A 17,531-nucleotide genomic window follows, 5' to 3' on the forward strand; every position below is an offset into this window, starting at 1 on the left:
TGGCTCCTTATCAGATCGCCGAGATCACGGGACAAAATCCGATCTCTGATCTTTTCATAGATCTCGAAAGATGAAATACAAATATAAAAATGCTAGTGTGTACATATACATATATATGAATCCATGGAATTATATCCTATCACACACTCCCCTGCACTGTTGCGGTAAACAAACCTCCACGTAACCAAAAATGCACCCTGACTGCTCGTGAATATTCAACTCCACCAACGTCATCGAGCCACTTGAAGCTAGTCTGGGAACTTGGCCTCAATCATCCCAGGCACAACAAAAAACTAACAACAGCAATTGGAACTCCCCTCTACCTCACATCACGGAACGACAATAACCTAAAGATGGCCTCCATCACGGATTATATCGATTTCTCCCAAACGAGCCTGCATTGTAAGAATCGGCCCTCTAGCAGTAATATCTTAAATACCAGGCCCAATCGCTGACGCTCCTTCAACAACAACAGTAGCTGCAGCCGCCATTGCATTCAATCCCATATTCTGGAAGTAAGAACCTCTCCCGTGGAGCAGACAAGGGATAAAAACATGCCATAAAGTAGTACTTGAATATAGAGCTAACCTAAATACCCACGACAGCATCGTCGCCCGCCAAGGTCCGTTCCCTCCCAATCAAATCCTACTTTGAAAGCGGCTGTGATAATTAAATAGATGAAATATGAAATCACTCACATAATGCAAAAACACACAAACGGACCGGCAGAATACCGCAACCACTTCCTAACCCGCATCTTCGGCAGCCCCTACAATGGCTGCTACGTCCTCGCCGTCGCCATCTTCTCCCTAGGCATACTACGCGACCACCTGTACAACAGAGCGCTGGCTGACCAGCCTTTCTACCAGCCTGTCTCGCAGCCGTATCTAGCCTACGGCCTTTTCGCCACGGGGAATACCCTCGTGCTCTCCAGCATGTGGGCGTTGGGCCTCACGGGGACGTATCTGGGCGATTACTTTGGGATCCTGATGGATGCGCCTGTGACTGGGTTCCCGTTCAATGTCACGGGTTCCCCGATGTATTGGGGCAGCACGTTGAGCTTTTTGGCTGTGGCGCTATACAAGGGCAAAGTGGCTGGTTTATTGTTGACCCTGGAGGTGTTTGTGTGCTACTGGCTTGCGCTGAAGTGGGAAGAGTGAGTCCGCTTGATTATCCTTCTTCTCCTTCTTCTTCTTTTCATTTTCACCCCTCTAGCCTTATGTTATACTCCCTATTAATAAATACCCCCATCGATTACAGCCCCTTCACCGCCGAGATATACGCAAAGCGTGAGCGAGACCGCGCCAAGTCGAAGAAAGGCGGTAAGCGCGCTTGAACCGCCTCCCTTCCGCCTAGTAAATATCCAAAGGACAAATAACAGGCCTACCTTTAAAACTCCTCGGATCTATTCGGCTAAGGACTTCAACGCTCCCTGTCGATGACGAGACGAATATGTGATCTTCACTCAGCACCTAAACTCTTAATGCTTCTTTGTTTGTTCGTCGTTCGCTCGCTCGTTCTCCCTTCATATACATTCTTATATCCTGTACCAGGTAATACAAAAAGGTTCGAAACGATCTTTTGGTTGGGGTATTTGCTCTGCTCTTGTGTCGAGCGCCATGTTTTGCTATTCTACTTCCAAAATTCTATTTTTCTATTTCCTTTTCAGGCCAGAGAAGAAGGCGCTGGGATTTTGAGTCCCGAGGGGGGAGTATGCGGAACCATAATTTCTATATCTTTCTTTTCTTCTTCTTCTTCTTCTTTTTTTTATTATCTTCAACGATAAATTTCTCACTTACCCGTTTCGATTCCAGGTGGCGGGGGAGAAAGAAGGGGAAGGGAGTAGACGAGTCGTTGGCGGTTGAGGCGCAGGAGCCCGCGACGGAGACAGGCAAGGGTGCCAGGTGGTATACAAAAGCGTTCTCTTTTTCTTTTGCTTTTTTCGTTTCGTTTCTTACTTAATTTTTCATTCTCCTTAACCAAAAAAAAAAAAAAAAATAGATGGGATGGGTTTTGATTGAGTCATCGTGTTACCAGAAATGGCGGAGAACGCGGTGATGCGCTTATATATATATATATATACCCTCTTGCGCATACATTCTTACGCACCATGCGTGCATTGATAGATTAGAGGCATGTGGTTTGGCTACACTGCAGCATTCTGATACGTTCTGTACTGTACATGATGTGGATGTGTACTTGCTTAAAATGGAGGAGCTGCAAGGCAACATTGGAAGGATTACTCTATTCCAAAAAAAAAAAAAAAACAAAACAAAACAAAGGTGTAATGGAAAACGGAAATGAGGAGGTTGATGATTTGAGTTATCTCGTCATGAGCGGAACTGGGTATTTATTTCCAGGTTGTAGCGGCTTGGACTCCGATGGTTGTCAGGAAGAAAAATGAAAGGGAAAAAAGCACCAAATCTAGAATACAAACGCAGCCTGGATGGAAAGGAGAAGAACAGCAGATGAGGACAGGTGTTTTCGGAGCGAGGGGGAAAAAGAAAAAAAATCAAATCAAAATAAATCGGGGGGAGAACGGCAGGGCGAAACAACCCAATTATGGCATGAACAACAGCGAATGAAAGAAGAAAAGAAATGAAAAGAAAAAAATGAAAGGACATGCCTCCGACTTCCTATGTCTCACATGTTTCGCGCATTTATATGCATCAATGAATCCATTCATACCTAACCATCCCAATTCCACTCCAGTCCAACCCGGCAAAAAGTCCAAAAAAAAGGAAAGGAAAACAGAAGGAAAAAAAAGCCCAACCCCTTACCCCTCCAGAAATTCAACCCCAAGAAGAGAAAGAAAAAGCAAAAAGGAAGGGTAAAAAAAAAAGAAAGAAAGAAAGAATCACGCCCTCCGGCCCCTGCCCCTCTTCGCGGTCCCCGTCCCCGTCCCTCCTCCACCCCCTCTCCCTTCCTCGCCTCCCCCATCAACCTCATCCTCATCGGCGCCTTTCCTCAAATCTTCACCATCCCCCAACCCCCACTGCTGGCGGTCATACCAATCCTCCCCATCGCTCAACTCCCCCACATGGCCCTCAGCCTTACACCACTCCCACACCAGCTCCTTCTTCCGACACGCGCTCAGCAACATATGGTACATGCGCTGCGAAGCGCGCACCGTCTCTTCCTGCTTCTGGATATAGGACCAGAGCATGCGGCGGACCTCATCTGCTTCGCTGGGGGGAAGGCCGCAATTGCGGTCGAGGTGGGTTGGCGGGAGGAGGAAGATGGGGTGCATGGTTAGGGGGTCGTTGAGGTTGTCGGGGTTATTGGCTGTGGAGGAGGATGGGGTGCCGGAGCGGGCTATGTCTGAGAAGGTTGGGGTGGTGGCTTGGTTTGCGGCTTGGTTTGCCCGGGCGCGGGTGGTCATGCGGCGCGGGGGTTCGGGGGAGGAGATTCCTTCGTCGTTGTCGTTGTCGTCGGCAATTGCTTCATCTTCCGTGCGGTCGCCGTCTTTGTCCACGTTTATGTCGCCCCCGTTAGTCGCAACCGTATCAACAGGAAGGCCATCTTTAGGCTCTTCCTTGGCTTTGAGAGGATCTTCGTTGGTGGTGGGTTTCGACGGTTGCTTGTTGGCATCTATGTGCGTTGATATGGTGTCCCCATTTGTAGATTCTGGGGGAGATACAGCCTGTCCATTTGGTTTGATGGGCTCAGCCGTAACGTTCTTCTCAGGTTGCGTTATGTCCTTGTTTTCTAGCGGCTCCTCTGAGGCATCACCCATCTCGACATCGTGATCAGTATTGTGCTGCTCCGGCGACACGCCATTGACAGCATACTTCACAGGATCGTGATTCGGTAAGCTAGTCGAGATATTATTCCCTATTTGAGCAGCCTGGTTCTCGGGAGACCCTCCGCGTGAAGAACGTCCCGATCTACCCCTCCCATCCCTTTGTTTCGATGAAGAACGGCTATTGAATCCATAATTGGGGTCAAATATATTTCTATCGTCCATAGTCTCCAAAAAGCCGCAAGGCATCCACGGGGCGTCGCCTAGTAGCTCCCTATGTAGTCTCTTGGCCTTATGGAGGATGTCCTGCTCCTGTCGGAGCTTTGCATTCGCGTTGTCCACCATCATCTGGAGGGTTTTGGAGGTGTACGGATGGGACATGGAAGGGTGTGTCGCGAGTTCGGAGGGATGTTTTAGAGGAGCGAGAAGTTCTGTAGATAAATAAGGAGAAATACAAAGGTGAGAAATCGATATTTTCCAATTGGTGAAACAAAGTCAAGCGTTTGATTGCGTTGGCCACGGGAAAAACTCGACTCACCTTCCAGGTGTATGTCCCCAAACGGATTTTCGTCCGCCATTTCCGGATCAGCATGTTCCTCTGCGTCTTCTTCATCCAATTCGTCTCCCTCGGAATCATATTTGGGCGGATTGCGCTCCACGATATCTCTCGTATAACCGGCATGATTGATCCTCTATCAAATGGAGAAAATAATATTAGCGATGACATCTCAGATCAGCATTCAGCCTCTATTGGGCCCTAAGAGGAAGAACCCAAGTATTTTTTTTCCCCCGTACCTTTCTATAAAATGCCACACCGTCCGTGAACCCAAGAGCTCCCTCGTGAACATATTCCGCATTTATCCGAAGCTTATTTCCGCGATTCGTGGGTTGCGTGATGGGATCGTCGACACCCATAGCTAAGAGACAGGGGAAAAAAAATACAAATGTCAGCCAAAGCAAAAAGGTTAAAAAATGCATCAAATCAAAGTCGAGACGATCCGGGCCTCATCCAACCAGAGAAAATAGGTTTGAAACAAGAACGAAATGAAAAAGAAATACGAAATATACAGAAAGAGAGACGGGACATCACAGACCTCCTAAACGCTGGCGTTCAAGAGCCCTTTTCATCGCGGTGATGGTGTCCGCGATCATGGCCGCTTGAACCGCCATGATGGTCCCCCCGCGCGCCAGAATAGCCGGGCTTTGGAAAAAAAAAATAAAAAATAAAAAATAAGGGATAGAGAGCAGGGTATGGTTTTTGAAACCCCCGCCGTTCGAGCCTCCCGAATCTCCTACCTCGACCCGGAGATAGCTTGAGAGCTGGAAGCGCGTGCGAGCTGGTGTGGCGTGGTGTGCGTGGTTAAGTTGCTATGGGTATGATGGATCGATTTTAAAGATAAAAAGCGATTGGTGATTTTTCTCAAAGCGGAAAATAACTGTGAAGGTTCACATGTGGAATCAGTCTAAGAATAGGTGATAAATGGGGGGTCACAGAACTCGTGGGATGTGCAAGCTGGTGGAGAGAGGAGAAGAAGCAAGAAGCCAACAGGATAGAAGATAGCTGGGGCTCGATCTCAGGTGGTGAACTTTCGGGGGACTGAACGGGTACCTCACGCTGCCGCTACCGCTGGGCCAGTCCAGAGGTACCACCCTCAGCCCGGATTAAAGTTAATGCTGACGGTTGGCCGCACCAGGGCTATTCCCTTAACGGGTTTAGCGTCCAAGCCTATCCCGTTTATGTCATCGTGCATAAACTATATCGCAAGCATGAACACGCGGAGTTTTTGTGAGTCGTGACCATCCACTGCCCATTGAGTATTGAAAATGGACATGCAGCGACATGAAGCCTTAAGTGAAACCAATTAAGAAATAGCACCAAAGTATGGATCCATGCTATCACTAATGTCCAAAAAGAAAAACCATAAACAAAACAAGTGCTAGTGCCCAGTTGAAAGCCGGAGCCACACCAAAAAAGAAGAAAACAAGAAAACCTTCTCACTCCCTCCTCATTCATCCCCTACCACAAACCCAGGCTTCGACTGCGGCTTCACAACCTGGTAGCCCTTCTCAAGCGCAAACTCTACAGTACAACGAACACGCACAGCAGCAATAGCTGGCCACGTCCCCCGCTCCCCCTTAAGTATCCACCTCCTAATCTCTTCCCCCGCCCTAGGTGGCGGCTTGAATACTTTTGACAAATCCATCCACCCCAGCTCCGGCAAAATCGTCATATGCGGACCTTCTATATCCTCATAGATTAACAGCCGCCGGAGTGGCGTTGGCAGGAGACCCAAGCTATCCAGTTGGCGTAGACGATGTCGTATTTCCAAATTTATAACACGGCAGGTCTGTTCGAGGAGGACTCCGCGGCGGGAAACTACCTTTCCTGGACGCTCGACTTCTGGTAGGTATATGGGCACCCGGAATGGTCTGGCTTGTGCAATGATGAAATGGTTCACGTTGAATAGTTCCGACAGGCGGGAAACAGGACATTCTCTCTCGTTATAACCAAGTTCGCGCCATGACCTGAAGAGGAGGCCTTTGGCATCGGGCCACGGGACGACTGCCCCTGTCTCGTCCTTGCAATACAAGGTTACCCGTGAAGAAGTTGCAGAGGACACGTTCGACGCGGCTGCAGCGGACCATATCAACTGAGAAAAATAGTTTCCAAAATGTCAGCTCTCAATAGACATCGAGCCAAGGGTGGAGATTAGTATCTCACCACATTAGGCGCTGTTAGGTAGTTCAGCAGATTTGGGGTCCCTGCTCTCCCAGCAGTTGGGATGGTAATGTTCAGGCAACGCTTTGTCTTCGCAAACGCCTCTTCGAAGGTCATTTCACCAACTGTGGATTTGACATATTCCTCCAGGAGTTTCAAATCTGGAAAATAGCTCTCTCGAATATATTCCTCAGTCCGCCGGATCAATGAAGGTAACCGCCCGTACCCGTTATCTCGCGCGAGAAGACTAAGAATATTCCAACCCTTGATGTGCTTCTGCTTGGACAGCCGATCTGAAACAGCTTCATCGATGCCTTCCCCATTCAGCACTGGTATAAGATCATCATCCTTGTGCACCGCCACGAGCGCAGCAACCAAAGCGCCGGTCGCGGTTCCGGTGATGATTCGAGGTAGCAGCCCCCTCAGAAACAGTGCTTTGACAACGCCTAGATGACAAGTGCCATATACGGCACCTCCCTGCAGAATCAACGCCGACCTGCCGAATGCCTGTCGAGTGTCGTAGAGCAATCGAAGTTTGTCCTGTGAATCAAAGGCCTTGGGATCGCGCGGCACGGTCTCAAGAGCGGCGATGTACTCAATTGCGTGTCCGACTTCCGAGATATACTCTTCGATCAAAACTTTGGTGCCAGAATAAGCACAATCATAGAGCTGCGGGGACGTGATATTGACTAGATTTCTGACCAACCCAGATCGAATAAGGTGGACGATTACCCAGATATCGTTGTTACTTTTCGCACGTATGAGGCTTTGCAACCGCCGTTTAATAACGCGGTGGTCGTAGTGGAGGCTGGGGTAACTTTCACGCCTGAACAAAGTAAACAGAAATACCCTTTTGGTTAGCAAGCTCTACTCAAAAAAGTGATCAATCAATGACGGTAATAGTAATATATATTGTAAAAAGAGAAAAAGAAAACTCAAATCAAGACAAAACGACGAACCAAACATCATTCCCCAGCACTTCATCCAACGCAATCGCCCCGGCCTCCCACTCCTCAAAGCTTTCAGCTGTCGCAATGCGCTTTCTTGCAAGATCGCCTGGCGATTCCGCGAGCCACCAGGTATACAATTTCTGCAACAGACACCAGCCAACATAAGTAAAATATACCAACACAAAAAGCGATATGAACAGGAACCGAGAGCACAGAGAAACAAGGTTGTGTGGCAAGATCTGGAGGACAACAAGAGCAGCAGCGGCAGCAATAACAACAGCGGCGAGGCCCTGTTGTCCTGTCCGCCTCAAGGGGGTGAGCGTACTTGCTTGCAACAGGTCCGGACGTTATCCACGAGGGCCGCGAGGATGGTGAAGAACAAGTCCCAGCTACTTAGGAGGATGCTGGTAAAAAGGATGGACATGGCTAGGTATGGTGCTGTTTTGGAACGGTCTTATTGATATTTCTGCGGCGGCGTCGTTGTCGTCTTTGCTTGTGATCCTGCTCTCGAAATGCGTGGTTGCATGGTGTTGCTCAGTGGACAAAGTTGGAAAGGGCTACGGCGGCACGACTTCTGTCGTAACAGGCGTGGATTGTCGACTAGCCCTTACGCCTGCGAGTGGTTGGCTTTATCGTGTGGAGGAAGCATGAGGGTTCGGCGGAACAAAACTCTACTATTTCATCTTTGGTCCCCTAAAAGATCTAGAAAATAACCGGCATCTAGGCAAATCCAAGATTTAGTACGGAGTACACTAGCAAAACTTCTACCCCCACCAAGATTGTCTCAACCATGGTAATTGCAGCGCTCTCAATTTAGCAGTAAAAGATGATGTCAAGATTGCGGGGGCTCGTGGGTTAAGAACGGGCTGCAAATGCAACAACAACTTCGGGCCAGGAGTTGTTGTCAAGAGTTGAATGTACAAAAGTATCTTTTGATGGTGGCAGACAAAAGTCAATCGATGAGGTCATCGGAGGCCGGAGTGCCGTCACGTGGAGTCCGTGCTAGAACCTTGGAAAGTGCTTGTCGAGAATACATTACCAATGGACAAACAAGAAAACATTGGGCATTCATCCGTTTGTTTATTCACTCTGTGAGAAGGAAGGAAGGGGGATGAGAGTTGAAAGTATTTGCAAAATATGGAACATCGATTGAACTCCTGCACAGGGAAAAGTAGGTAAACTGATATGGAAAAAAAAGCCAGCTCAAAAAAAGAAAAACAAAAGGAGGAAATTTCCCATTTTCACGTTTATTTAAAGCAACGTAGAAGAGAAAGATAAAAAAAAAAAAGGAAGAGCTCATCCAATGATAAGAGATGCTTCTCTGTTCCCTTTTCTCTGTTTCTTTCTTTCTTGTTTGAAAATTAATTTTCCTTCCTCTGTCCCCCTTTTCCCTTTTTTTTTCCTTGTCCCGCTCGCTATATCGTCTAAAATAGTGAACACGAGTAACCACCTATCTACTCCTCAATGATATTGCCCTTCTCCGAAACGTACACACCATCCAAGAACTGTTAAACAAATACGGTTAGTTAGATGGCAGAACACTGGAAAGGAGTAGGGAGGCAAAAGTGAGCCAATTTGGTGCAATCGAAGTTGAGGGTTTCCTCACTTTTCGGATATCCTTATTCCTGACCCGGCAAATTTGTTGGATATCGGCAGCACTCTGTGAAACGCCCTCCAGCGAGTTTCCGGAAAGTTGTAGCTCATCCTTAACGTTGGGGGAGACAATGATATCGACACCTGGCTGGCAGACAACACGGCGGACTCTCTTCTCGCCCAGGAAGTTTCTATATTTTTTTCACAAATGATTAATGAGTATTCCCAGCTTCCATCGTTTCCCATGTTAACTGATCCACAATCCGCGAAAATTGCGCCCTGCTGTCCAACCTTCGGCTAACCGCACCACAGCCTGTCATTTTTCCCAGGCTTCATCGACTTATAGCCGCAGCAATACACAAGGCGACAGAGCAGACCCCAACCACACAATTGCGTATTGGAGAAGGAAGAAAAACGCTCATAAAGATGGGGAAAAAAGAACTCATCCATACCGGATCTCAACCTCAGCAAGTCCAGTCTCCTTGTTATTCTCAATGTTGATGTTGATGGGGAAATGGGCATAGACGTAGCGCATCTTATATTTGAAGCCACGAGTGACGCCGATGATCAGGTTGTTGATGAGGGTGCGGACGGTTCGGAGGGAGGCAATGGCCTTACGGGCGCCATGGTGGATCTCGATGGCGAGCAGGCTCTTCTTGGGCATAGTGAAGGAGACGGCGATGTGGGAGAGGTCCTTGACAAGTTTGCCTATTACGGGTTTGGGGGTTTTTCCCCCAATTGGTTAGAGGTTCTGGTTTCATTTCATGATTCGCTTCGCGATATTCATTCGTCGAAACACCCACACAAACGCATGTGTAGGAATTGTGGCCAATTGACATACCTCGTGGTCCCTCCACGGTGACGACCCGCGAGCGGATGTGCACATTCACTATAGATCGTAAGAAAAGCCAGCTGGTCAGTACATCATATCCTCATAGCTCTTCCTCCTGCAGCTCAAACAATATATTAACGACGTGTGTGTAGCGGTATGTATGGGGGTGTAGGTAATGTATGTATATATGTATGTATATCAGATCGGATCCCAGCGCGGTTGCGGTCCAAACAACAAAATAATCGGCATCACTTCCTTGCCCACGTTTCGATAATCGTCCGCGCGAATTGCAGTAAGCCGAATTTGAGTGTCTCGTTCCTTCGGAATCCATCCATCACATCCATTCCCTTCCATCCTGTTTTTTTTACAGCAGCAATTCCTTCGCTTCCCCTCGATTCGTATCTGCCTCCGTCTTTCGCCATTCCGCGCGCAGCAACACACACACACACACACACACATATACAAAACCCGAGAGCAAATCCGGGGTAAGAGATAGGGCAAGGCAGAAAAAAAAAATCATCAATCAAAAAGAAGTCCAATTCTCACCATCGTCGGGAATCGGCAATGTCTCCTGGGAATAAATGTAGTGCATCTTGAACGACGACGGGAATCTGGACGGGAACTTCTGTTGCGAGGCGGGAAGATGGAAAGGAAAAGGGAGGAAAAGAGAGAGGAAGAGGGTTTGGTCGTTGGTCGTCGTTGTCGTCGTCGTTTTGAGATACAACCTCTCTCACACTTCACACAATGTCGTTTCCCTTTCATGAAATTTCGCTGGGGTGGGTTCGGGTATTGATTATGTCAGCATTGTGCGGCGCATCGCTTATCTTACGTTTTAAGTTTAGCGCGGGCGACGCTAGGGTTGTGGCGACTAAAAGGTAAGGCCTTTATTTTCAACTCTGAGCATATGGGATGAAAGTGCAGTTCAGCGCACACCTTCTGCCGCTGGTCCAGCGCTCGCCTAGGTCATTTTGTATTGCCCCAATGTCTGGTCTCCGGCCTCTGCCCATTGTTCTCAGTAAGTCATAAAACAAATTAATATAATCCTCTAATACAGTACACATAGGCAGCTATATATGTATACATGCATGTGTATATGACAAGACGTATTAAAAAATGATACCCTCTCTCCGCAAGGGTATGCTAGATAGTGATTAAACTCCCGAACCGAACCAAACCAAACCAAAACCAAGTCCAAATTCATACCAGAATAAACCCATTGTCCCCTCCTTTTGCCGATTTAGAAGAAAGGGAGGATGGGGGGAGGAAGGGGAGAGAAAGAATCCTATGGAACAGAACTCGAAGAAACGGACTGCGGATTAGAGTCAACAAAAACGAAACAACCAAAATCAAAATCAAATCAAATGCATCTGCAATTTCCTCATTGTTACGGAATTCCTATCCCTTTGCACCGTTTTGCCGCATATTAGGTTCATAATATGTCAATTAGTTTTTAAAAACGAATTACGTTTTGATGGAAAAGGCCGGATAAGGCGCGGGGGAGGGGAGTGGCGGAATCCGGTCTATCAAATGGGATGAATGTGATAGTATTGATATTTAACCCAACCATCATATCATATCTGCCTCTTTTGCCCTCGGAGGAAAAAAGATAGGCCCGAAAAATTAGAAGTGAGAAGCGACGAAGAAATATCGCCATCATCAAAGTGATTTCTCGTCTTCCGTCAACTTAATATCCATCACCCTCTTTCCCCCCAGCGTCTTTATCTTCGAGGCCAATTTCCCCGCCTCATGGAGTGCCTCTATATCATCTCCGCCGCCGATGGTCATACCATTGACCAGAACGTTAGGCACGGTTCTGCGCCCCGTGTTGCGCGCAAGGACCTCTTGTAGCTGCTCCCCGAGCGGGTGTATATCGAGCTCGACGACGAAAGGGGGGGGGATGATGCTGTGTTTGTTCAGGAGGATGGATTTGGCTTTTTCGCTGTAGGGGCAGTAGGATTTGGAGAATATTATGACTAGAGAAATGTGCCGAAGGGTGGAGGTGATGTGTTTGTTAGCGGTGTGATAATTAACAATTGCATTTCACGGGAGAAAGAAGGAAAGAAAGATGAAAAAACGCTGTCCGTGAGTATGAACAAAGCAGGAGTTGAAATAAAATAACATGACATACTGGGTGATCTCTTGAGAATTGCATTAAGCTCCGCCTCCACCTCCGGATCCTCCCTATCCTCCAATGAAACCTGAGACTGCCCGGCCGGTATCTTTTTCCTCCCTGCGATAGACTTCTCACCGTCTTGTCCATCATGACTATCATCATCCCCGCTGGGATGCGGCATCTTCAGCGGACTCTCATATCTCTGCCGCTGGACCGCTATCGCTTGTTTATCCTCCGGGGCCAGTTTCGTAGTCCGCAGTTTCTGGAAAACGGCTTCGTCGTCGTCGCCTCCGCCCATCCCGCTGAGTTTTTGCGCAGCTTTCGCGTCCATTGCCTGAACGGTTTGTTGATAGAAGGTTTCATTCTGGATTCGTCTTGCATTGGCCTGTATTTTTACATAGACAACGTCACCATGACACATAGTTGGGTCAGTTATCATCTCGTTGTATCAACCATTGATGAATAAGGTATAATAAATATTCTTTGTGAGCAGGCGGGGGCCCGCTTCATTTTTTTGCTCTCCGATTCGCCCAGTCCCCGCGTTTCCCCCCTCGCGCGGCCCGAAAAACAATGCGTTGGTGAAAATTGAATGGACCGCACTTACACTCAAGTAACATATGAAGAAAACGATTCCAAGTACCGCCAACAGTAATATCCTGGCGCCACGACGGGATGGAGACATGATTCTGTGTCCACCGGGTACGGGTAACGAGGCGTGTCTGGTAGGGAAAGCCCTTGACGAGCCTTTCATCATGGATCCCGACGAGAGCACACGACCACAACCACGGAAGATAGAATTAGGGATGGAATGGCTAATCCATGAGATTTGGGAGGAAAGAGGTGCGGTGATGATGAGGAAAGGATTGAAGAAGACAGTAGTCGCAGGGGCGAGAGTTGTTCTCCCCCCGGTCGGGAAGATGCTTTTTGCTGAGCTTGTCAAACGTGACGGTAATATTCAACTCGTATGCCCCGTATTGATTGATCTAATAATCCCTGGCCAATAGTTAACCAAGTTGGCCGATGGATTATTAATCTGTCCACATGTTGATATCGGCAATAGAACCAGACAAGAATTAGAAAAAGTCCCTCGCATCTGGTTGAAAACTGTTGAACACTGTGGAGGAAAAGCGCCATGCCGCTGGGAAAAACTCGATACTACCACCGCCAACGAACTTATTGCTCCCCCAACTGTTGCCTTTTCGGCCCTGGAAGTTGGAATACATTCTTCACGCTATCGATCAGCAACTGGTTTCGCTCATGATCGCCGCTATCTGGAGACCCACCAACACAGATCATGAATTTGTTCCCTTCCAACTTACATGTCAAGGGTTGAAGGAAGAGACAAGGTAGGCATGCAGGTAGGATCTTCGGATATTATTTATCCTTAATTCGGGGCCATATTCTGACGATTTTCGCTACCAAAAGAGCCAACACGCAAACAAACGAAAGGCAAAAAGCAGGGGGGCCCGATATAACTCCTGTATGAGTCTGGATAGTTAATTAACTATCCTAACTCACACTAACTCACAACTCAACATTTTGTAATAAAAAGCTTCTATCCCGGCTATATTTCGGTTTCCCCCCCCCCACCTTCCCCTACACGGGTAACAGTGAGTGGTACGATCTATCTGTCTCAACTCCATTGCTAACAGCGAAACGGAAGCCACACCGCGGAGTCACGGACTGATGATTCGAACATCCATGAACCCGAGTCCCTGAGAGGTCAAGATGTGGGTCGTCAGGGGCTTGCCGAGGAGAAGGATCGAATACTTCGGAGTGAGAGAGCATTTTGAACAGAAGCCAAGAGGCTCCAGGTCTGGTAACGTCTCCGCTCGGGTTAAGTCAAGGGGCTCGACTCGTAGTTACTTCTATTTTTGGTGCCCTGTTCCTCGTAAGGATTGAACTATTTATCATTATTTAATGCACCATGCCCGGCCAAGACTGGCTAGGAGTTTTAGCTACTACCTTTCAAGGATCTAACGGAGTAATCAGCCACAAGCTTTCAGCTTTCGGCATCTGCAGTTCTGAGGCATTTGCAGACGCCTGAAATATAATATCAACGCTTGGCCTCGGATCATTCCAACCCCGATGCCGTATACCTAACTTCACAACCAAGCTTTAGTCTAATTCCTTGGGACCAGGTTGAGGTGCGCGGGACTGGTGTATATAATATATATTCATACAAGGCAAAAAGCACTGGGACATTCTATTCATTTCGCTGCATAAACTGTTATTGATGCTAACTGTGGAGCACACTTCGCGGTCTCATGGGCTGCTAGTGCTCTCTGCAGAGAAGAGATTTGATCGAGTTACGCTGCGGAGTGAGGTGAACTGAGGTCAATGGAAGTGACTAAAATGTGCCAATAGTTACTAGTAACCTTTCAATCAAGGCGGGATGCTATGGCTTTAAATCTCATGCTAACCATAATAATGAATTGCTCGGTTCTCTGTGGTGTGTATCTAGGGGGTTGTTATTAATAGTCGCTCCGTAGGGCTGGCACACTGAGCAGAAGCTACTGTAAAGGTGATGCACTTTCTCTAACCGCTCTGTGAAACGCCACTCTATGAAAAACATAGAGAACATAGAGAGCAAGATACCACTTACTTTCCTCGGTACGCAGCGGCAGATGGTGAATGTGAGAGCTGTTTACAATGGTGGTGAGCACTTTGAGCATCCGAACAGTGCAACCCTGCGATGCCATGTGAGGCAAGCCACATGCAACTTTGTTTTTTGGGTAAGAGTGCCAACTTTTCCAACTCTTCCTTGCGCGTATCATCCCTAGTGGTGTAGTGGCTAACATCGCTGTCTTTCACACAGCAGCCCAGGGTTCGATTCCCTGCTAGGGAGGTGACGATTTTCTTTTCTTTTTGCTTGCCGCATCTATTTTTTTTGGCCCAAAAAGGCCCATCCAATCTATCAAAAATATTATTGCTCACAAGTGAGTCTGCTGAGCAAAAGTTTCGAATGTGCTTTGGCTAAACCTGAACATACGCTTTTTATTTTGTCCACCGTTCTAGGGTAAAGTTAGATCAAGGCGCTCTACAAAACAGCCTTTTACAACAACGCAATGGCACACACCGACTGCAATAATATGTTTCCAGAACTGTTTTTCATCTACACTGTCATGACTGGAACTGGCCGGGGAGAGTGATAACAGCCCATGTAAAAAAGATCAAAATTTGAGTGATGTCCTTCCAGCCGCACCTGACGTCGACCGGTACCTATAGTGATGGCTGTTCCTCACTTTGCCAGCAAGATGAGGATTCAGAGAGTAAGACAAGAGCTTGATAAAATAACAACACAGCTGACTTGAGGCTAGTTTGCAGCTACTGAAACATAAAAGAGGAATATGGAAGAGATGATTGAGGCTTTTTTCATCTTGTACCTGACTGCCTGTCTGTCTGTCTGTTCAATGAAAAAGGAAATGTGATCTTTTCTGCTTGCATCAGAACTGACTGGCGCGTTTTCTAATACTTACTCAGCAGCGTCATAGTGGCGTCCGCTGTCCCCATTATTCTTCAAGGAATATCGATTTATGACAACTTGGATCATGCCTGCTCCATTCATGAATAGGCAGCTGCTGAAAGCTTCAGAAGCTCTTACGTGCCAATGACGTGCAAGGGCCTCCTTGAATTTAGAAGAGCACTATTTAGCGCGCATCCTAATGCAATCAGTACCTGGACTTTCAGTAGCATTAATTGATTTTGAGGACCTCGGTTGGCGCTTCTCCATTCCGCACCGCGGCTAGGAAACATTGAGTTCTGTATCGGGATTCAGGGGAGGGCCATTGTGGCGGATGACAGCCGAGGAAGCGGGAACCCAGCTGAGTCCATCTCATGCATCGACGGATAGATATACCACATAATTCATGGTTATGTTGCTTTTTGTCATGGCAGCGTCACCGTGATGTAGTGAATCAGATGGCCCAAGTACGCAGTACACTGCGTAAGTAGATGCATATAAAGGTTTTTGTGGGTTCAACATCAAAACCTGTTGAACAAGGGTTCGAATTTTCGGCCAGAAAAACTTTCAATATGGTTCAAACTCTCAATCATTACATGACACCATTTTCGAATCTCATTCAATTAGTGTGGTTGATCATTGCTCTCATTTTCTACCCTCTTTCAAGCCGTGTATATTCTTTGAGAGTGTTTTCTCTGTTTCTCAAGCTCTCACTCTTCGGTGTGAGTGATTGAATCTAATGGAGCGAAGCGGAAGTTTAACCCTAAATCATTTTAGCGTCCAGGGGTGATTAATTAAGGTTGATGCTAAAATATGCCACTAGCAAAGTAATGCATAGATCGTTATGGTATGCACTGGAGAAGGAGAATATAATCTCCTGCGTAGATATTAAACGAGAATACTGAAATGTCATTGACCACTAATGAGTAGTAGAAAACAAAGTGGGAAATTATGCATCAATGCAATGCATTATCAATAAATTAAAACCTTTTCGCCCTGAATCTCCATTCCAGCTCCTTTTGATGAGATAGCACTATGACCGCTAGGTTATCCATAGCAAAAAACCAACGCAAACCATTTGTTAAATGGTTGCGCTCATAGTGATATATATACCCGTGGGTGTGGTGGCTTGGCCCAGCCCACAGCGGCCATGGCCACCCAACCCCACCACCTATACACTGCGACCGCCAGTCGCAGCATAGTGTGGGAACCACATACCTGCGTTCTTACTCATCTAGCTGCAATAAATCCAATCGATTCTATGGGAATAGAGATGCCTACGATGTGTCCCCTTGATCCCTATAGGCATAGTCATTATTGCCAGCTAGCCACTCACTGTATATTCCTCCATCCCCTCCTTTGAGGGCTGGTACTAAAGTTAAATTAGGTTTAAAAGTAATATATACAGTTTTTGAACTTCATTCAAACTTTGAACTCTATTATAATTGAGACTTTGAATCATACTAGTACCTCTGACAGGGTTTTAAGTCCATCATGGTTCAAAATTTCTTGACAAAAATTCAAACCCTCAGGGGTTCAGATATTTTGAATCATATTCAACTGTAATCTGACTCTCCCGGTCATGACATGGCTTTGAGGTTTACCATAGCTCAAAAATTGCACACATGATTTTTGAACCCTGTTCAGCTTTACTATTTTCTGTCTGTATGTGATTGATGTTTCTGAATCTCTAACCCGCTAACTAACCCCTAAGCTAATATCTAATTCTACACTTTGTTAGATGATGCGTATGTCGTTCTAAATTTGAACTCTGACAAGGCTTCTCAAAGTTTGTTGTGGTTCAAACTTCCTTAGTAAAAAGTCCGAACCCTATTCAGATATTTTGAAATCCCATTCAACCGTAACCTGACCTTACAGCCCTTTATTAGAAGGGAGCTACTGTAAGCGGCGGGTCGGAGATCTCGCTGCTTATCTAGGAGAGGTCCTTAGGACTCTACGAGGATCAAACTATAGAATGTAATAGGGTGGTATATGCGATAGGATTCGGATAGAAGGGTTAGATATCGAGGCTGTAGAACGTAGGGATCAGATTATATCAGAATGATTCGCCAGCCCCTAGAAGGTTGAGCCAGCTGCCAGTATATACACGCAGTATCGC

At 47.0% G+C, this 17,531-nt stretch overlaps 7 protein-coding genes and 1 non-coding gene across 8 annotated transcripts; 3 read left to right on the top strand and 5 right to left on the bottom strand.

Moving 5' to 3' along the window:
• Positions 1-104: 104 nt before the first annotated feature.
• HCBG_05343 (methylene-fatty-acyl-phospholipid synthase) lies at positions 105-1,451 on the top strand (the record flags this gene model as incomplete). Its single annotated transcript, XM_045432392.1, has 5 exons — positions 105-402; positions 476-515; positions 606-622; positions 730-1,156; positions 1,261-1,451. 5 exons carry the CDS (start codon positions 354-356, stop codon positions 1,334-1,336), a joined length of 609 nt encoding a protein of 202 aa, XP_045286508.1.
• Positions 1,452-2,857: 1,406 nt separating this feature from the next.
• On the bottom strand, positions 2,858-4,912 carry HCBG_05344 (uncharacterized protein; the record flags this gene model as incomplete). Its single annotated transcript, XM_045432393.1, has 4 exons — positions 2,858-4,173; positions 4,281-4,434; positions 4,538-4,659; positions 4,837-4,912. 4 exons carry the CDS (start codon positions 4,910-4,912, stop codon positions 2,858-2,860), a joined length of 1,668 nt encoding a protein of 555 aa, XP_045286509.1.
• A 693-nt stretch (positions 4,913-5,605) lies between these two features.
• On the bottom strand, positions 5,606-8,029 carry HCBG_05345 (triacylglycerol lipase; the record flags this gene model as incomplete). Its single annotated transcript, XM_045432394.1, has 4 exons — positions 5,606-6,393; positions 6,465-7,287; positions 7,421-7,551; positions 7,737-8,029. The coding sequence occupies 4 exons, from the start codon at positions 7,833-7,835 to the stop codon at positions 5,749-5,751; spliced, it is 1,698 nt and encodes a 565-aa protein (XP_045286510.1).
• Positions 8,030-8,761: 732 nt separating this feature from the next.
• On the bottom strand, positions 8,762-10,564 carry HCBG_05346 (60S ribosomal protein L9B; the record flags this gene model as incomplete). Its single annotated transcript, XM_045432395.1, has 5 exons — positions 8,762-8,916; positions 9,018-9,195; positions 9,457-9,712; positions 9,846-9,893; positions 10,383-10,564. The coding sequence occupies 5 exons, from the start codon at positions 10,426-10,428 to the stop codon at positions 8,866-8,868; spliced, it is 579 nt and encodes a 192-aa protein (XP_045286511.1).
• Positions 10,565-11,492: 928 nt separating this feature from the next.
• Positions 11,493-12,800, bottom strand: HCBG_05347 (glutaredoxin domain-containing protein; the record flags this gene model as incomplete). The annotated part of the gene is made up of 3 exons (XM_045432396.1): positions 11,493-11,809; positions 11,965-12,334; positions 12,554-12,800. 2 exons carry the CDS (start codon positions 12,278-12,280, stop codon positions 11,493-11,495), a joined length of 633 nt encoding a protein of 210 aa, XP_045286513.1.
• On the top strand, positions 12,567-13,247 carry HCBG_05348 (uncharacterized protein; the record flags this gene model as incomplete). Its single annotated transcript, XM_045432397.1, has 2 exons — positions 12,567-12,911; positions 12,954-13,247. The coding sequence occupies 2 exons, from the start codon at positions 12,567-12,569 to the stop codon at positions 13,245-13,247; spliced, it is 639 nt and encodes a 212-aa protein (XP_045286512.1).
• Positions 13,248-14,330: 1,083 nt separating this feature from the next.
• On the bottom strand, positions 14,331-16,646 carry HCBG_05349 (uncharacterized protein; the record flags this gene model as incomplete). Its single annotated transcript, XM_045432398.1, has 7 exons — positions 14,331-14,409; positions 14,555-14,592; positions 14,942-14,963; positions 15,429-15,595; positions 15,628-15,694; positions 16,127-16,175; positions 16,631-16,646. 7 exons carry the CDS (start codon positions 16,644-16,646, stop codon positions 14,331-14,333), a joined length of 438 nt encoding a protein of 145 aa, XP_045286514.1.
• On the top strand, positions 14,726-14,797 carry HCBG_11040. Its single transcript has one exon. It is a non-coding gene; the product is annotated as a tRNA-Glu (tRNA).
• Positions 16,647-17,531: the final 885 nt, after the last annotated feature.

This window comes from Histoplasma capsulatum, assembly GCF_000150115.1.
Source record: "Histoplasma capsulatum G186AR genomic scaffold supercont2.7, whole genome shotgun sequence".
In the NCBI taxonomy this organism is placed as follows: domain Eukaryota; kingdom Fungi; phylum Ascomycota; class Eurotiomycetes; order Onygenales; family Ajellomycetaceae; genus Histoplasma; species Histoplasma capsulatum.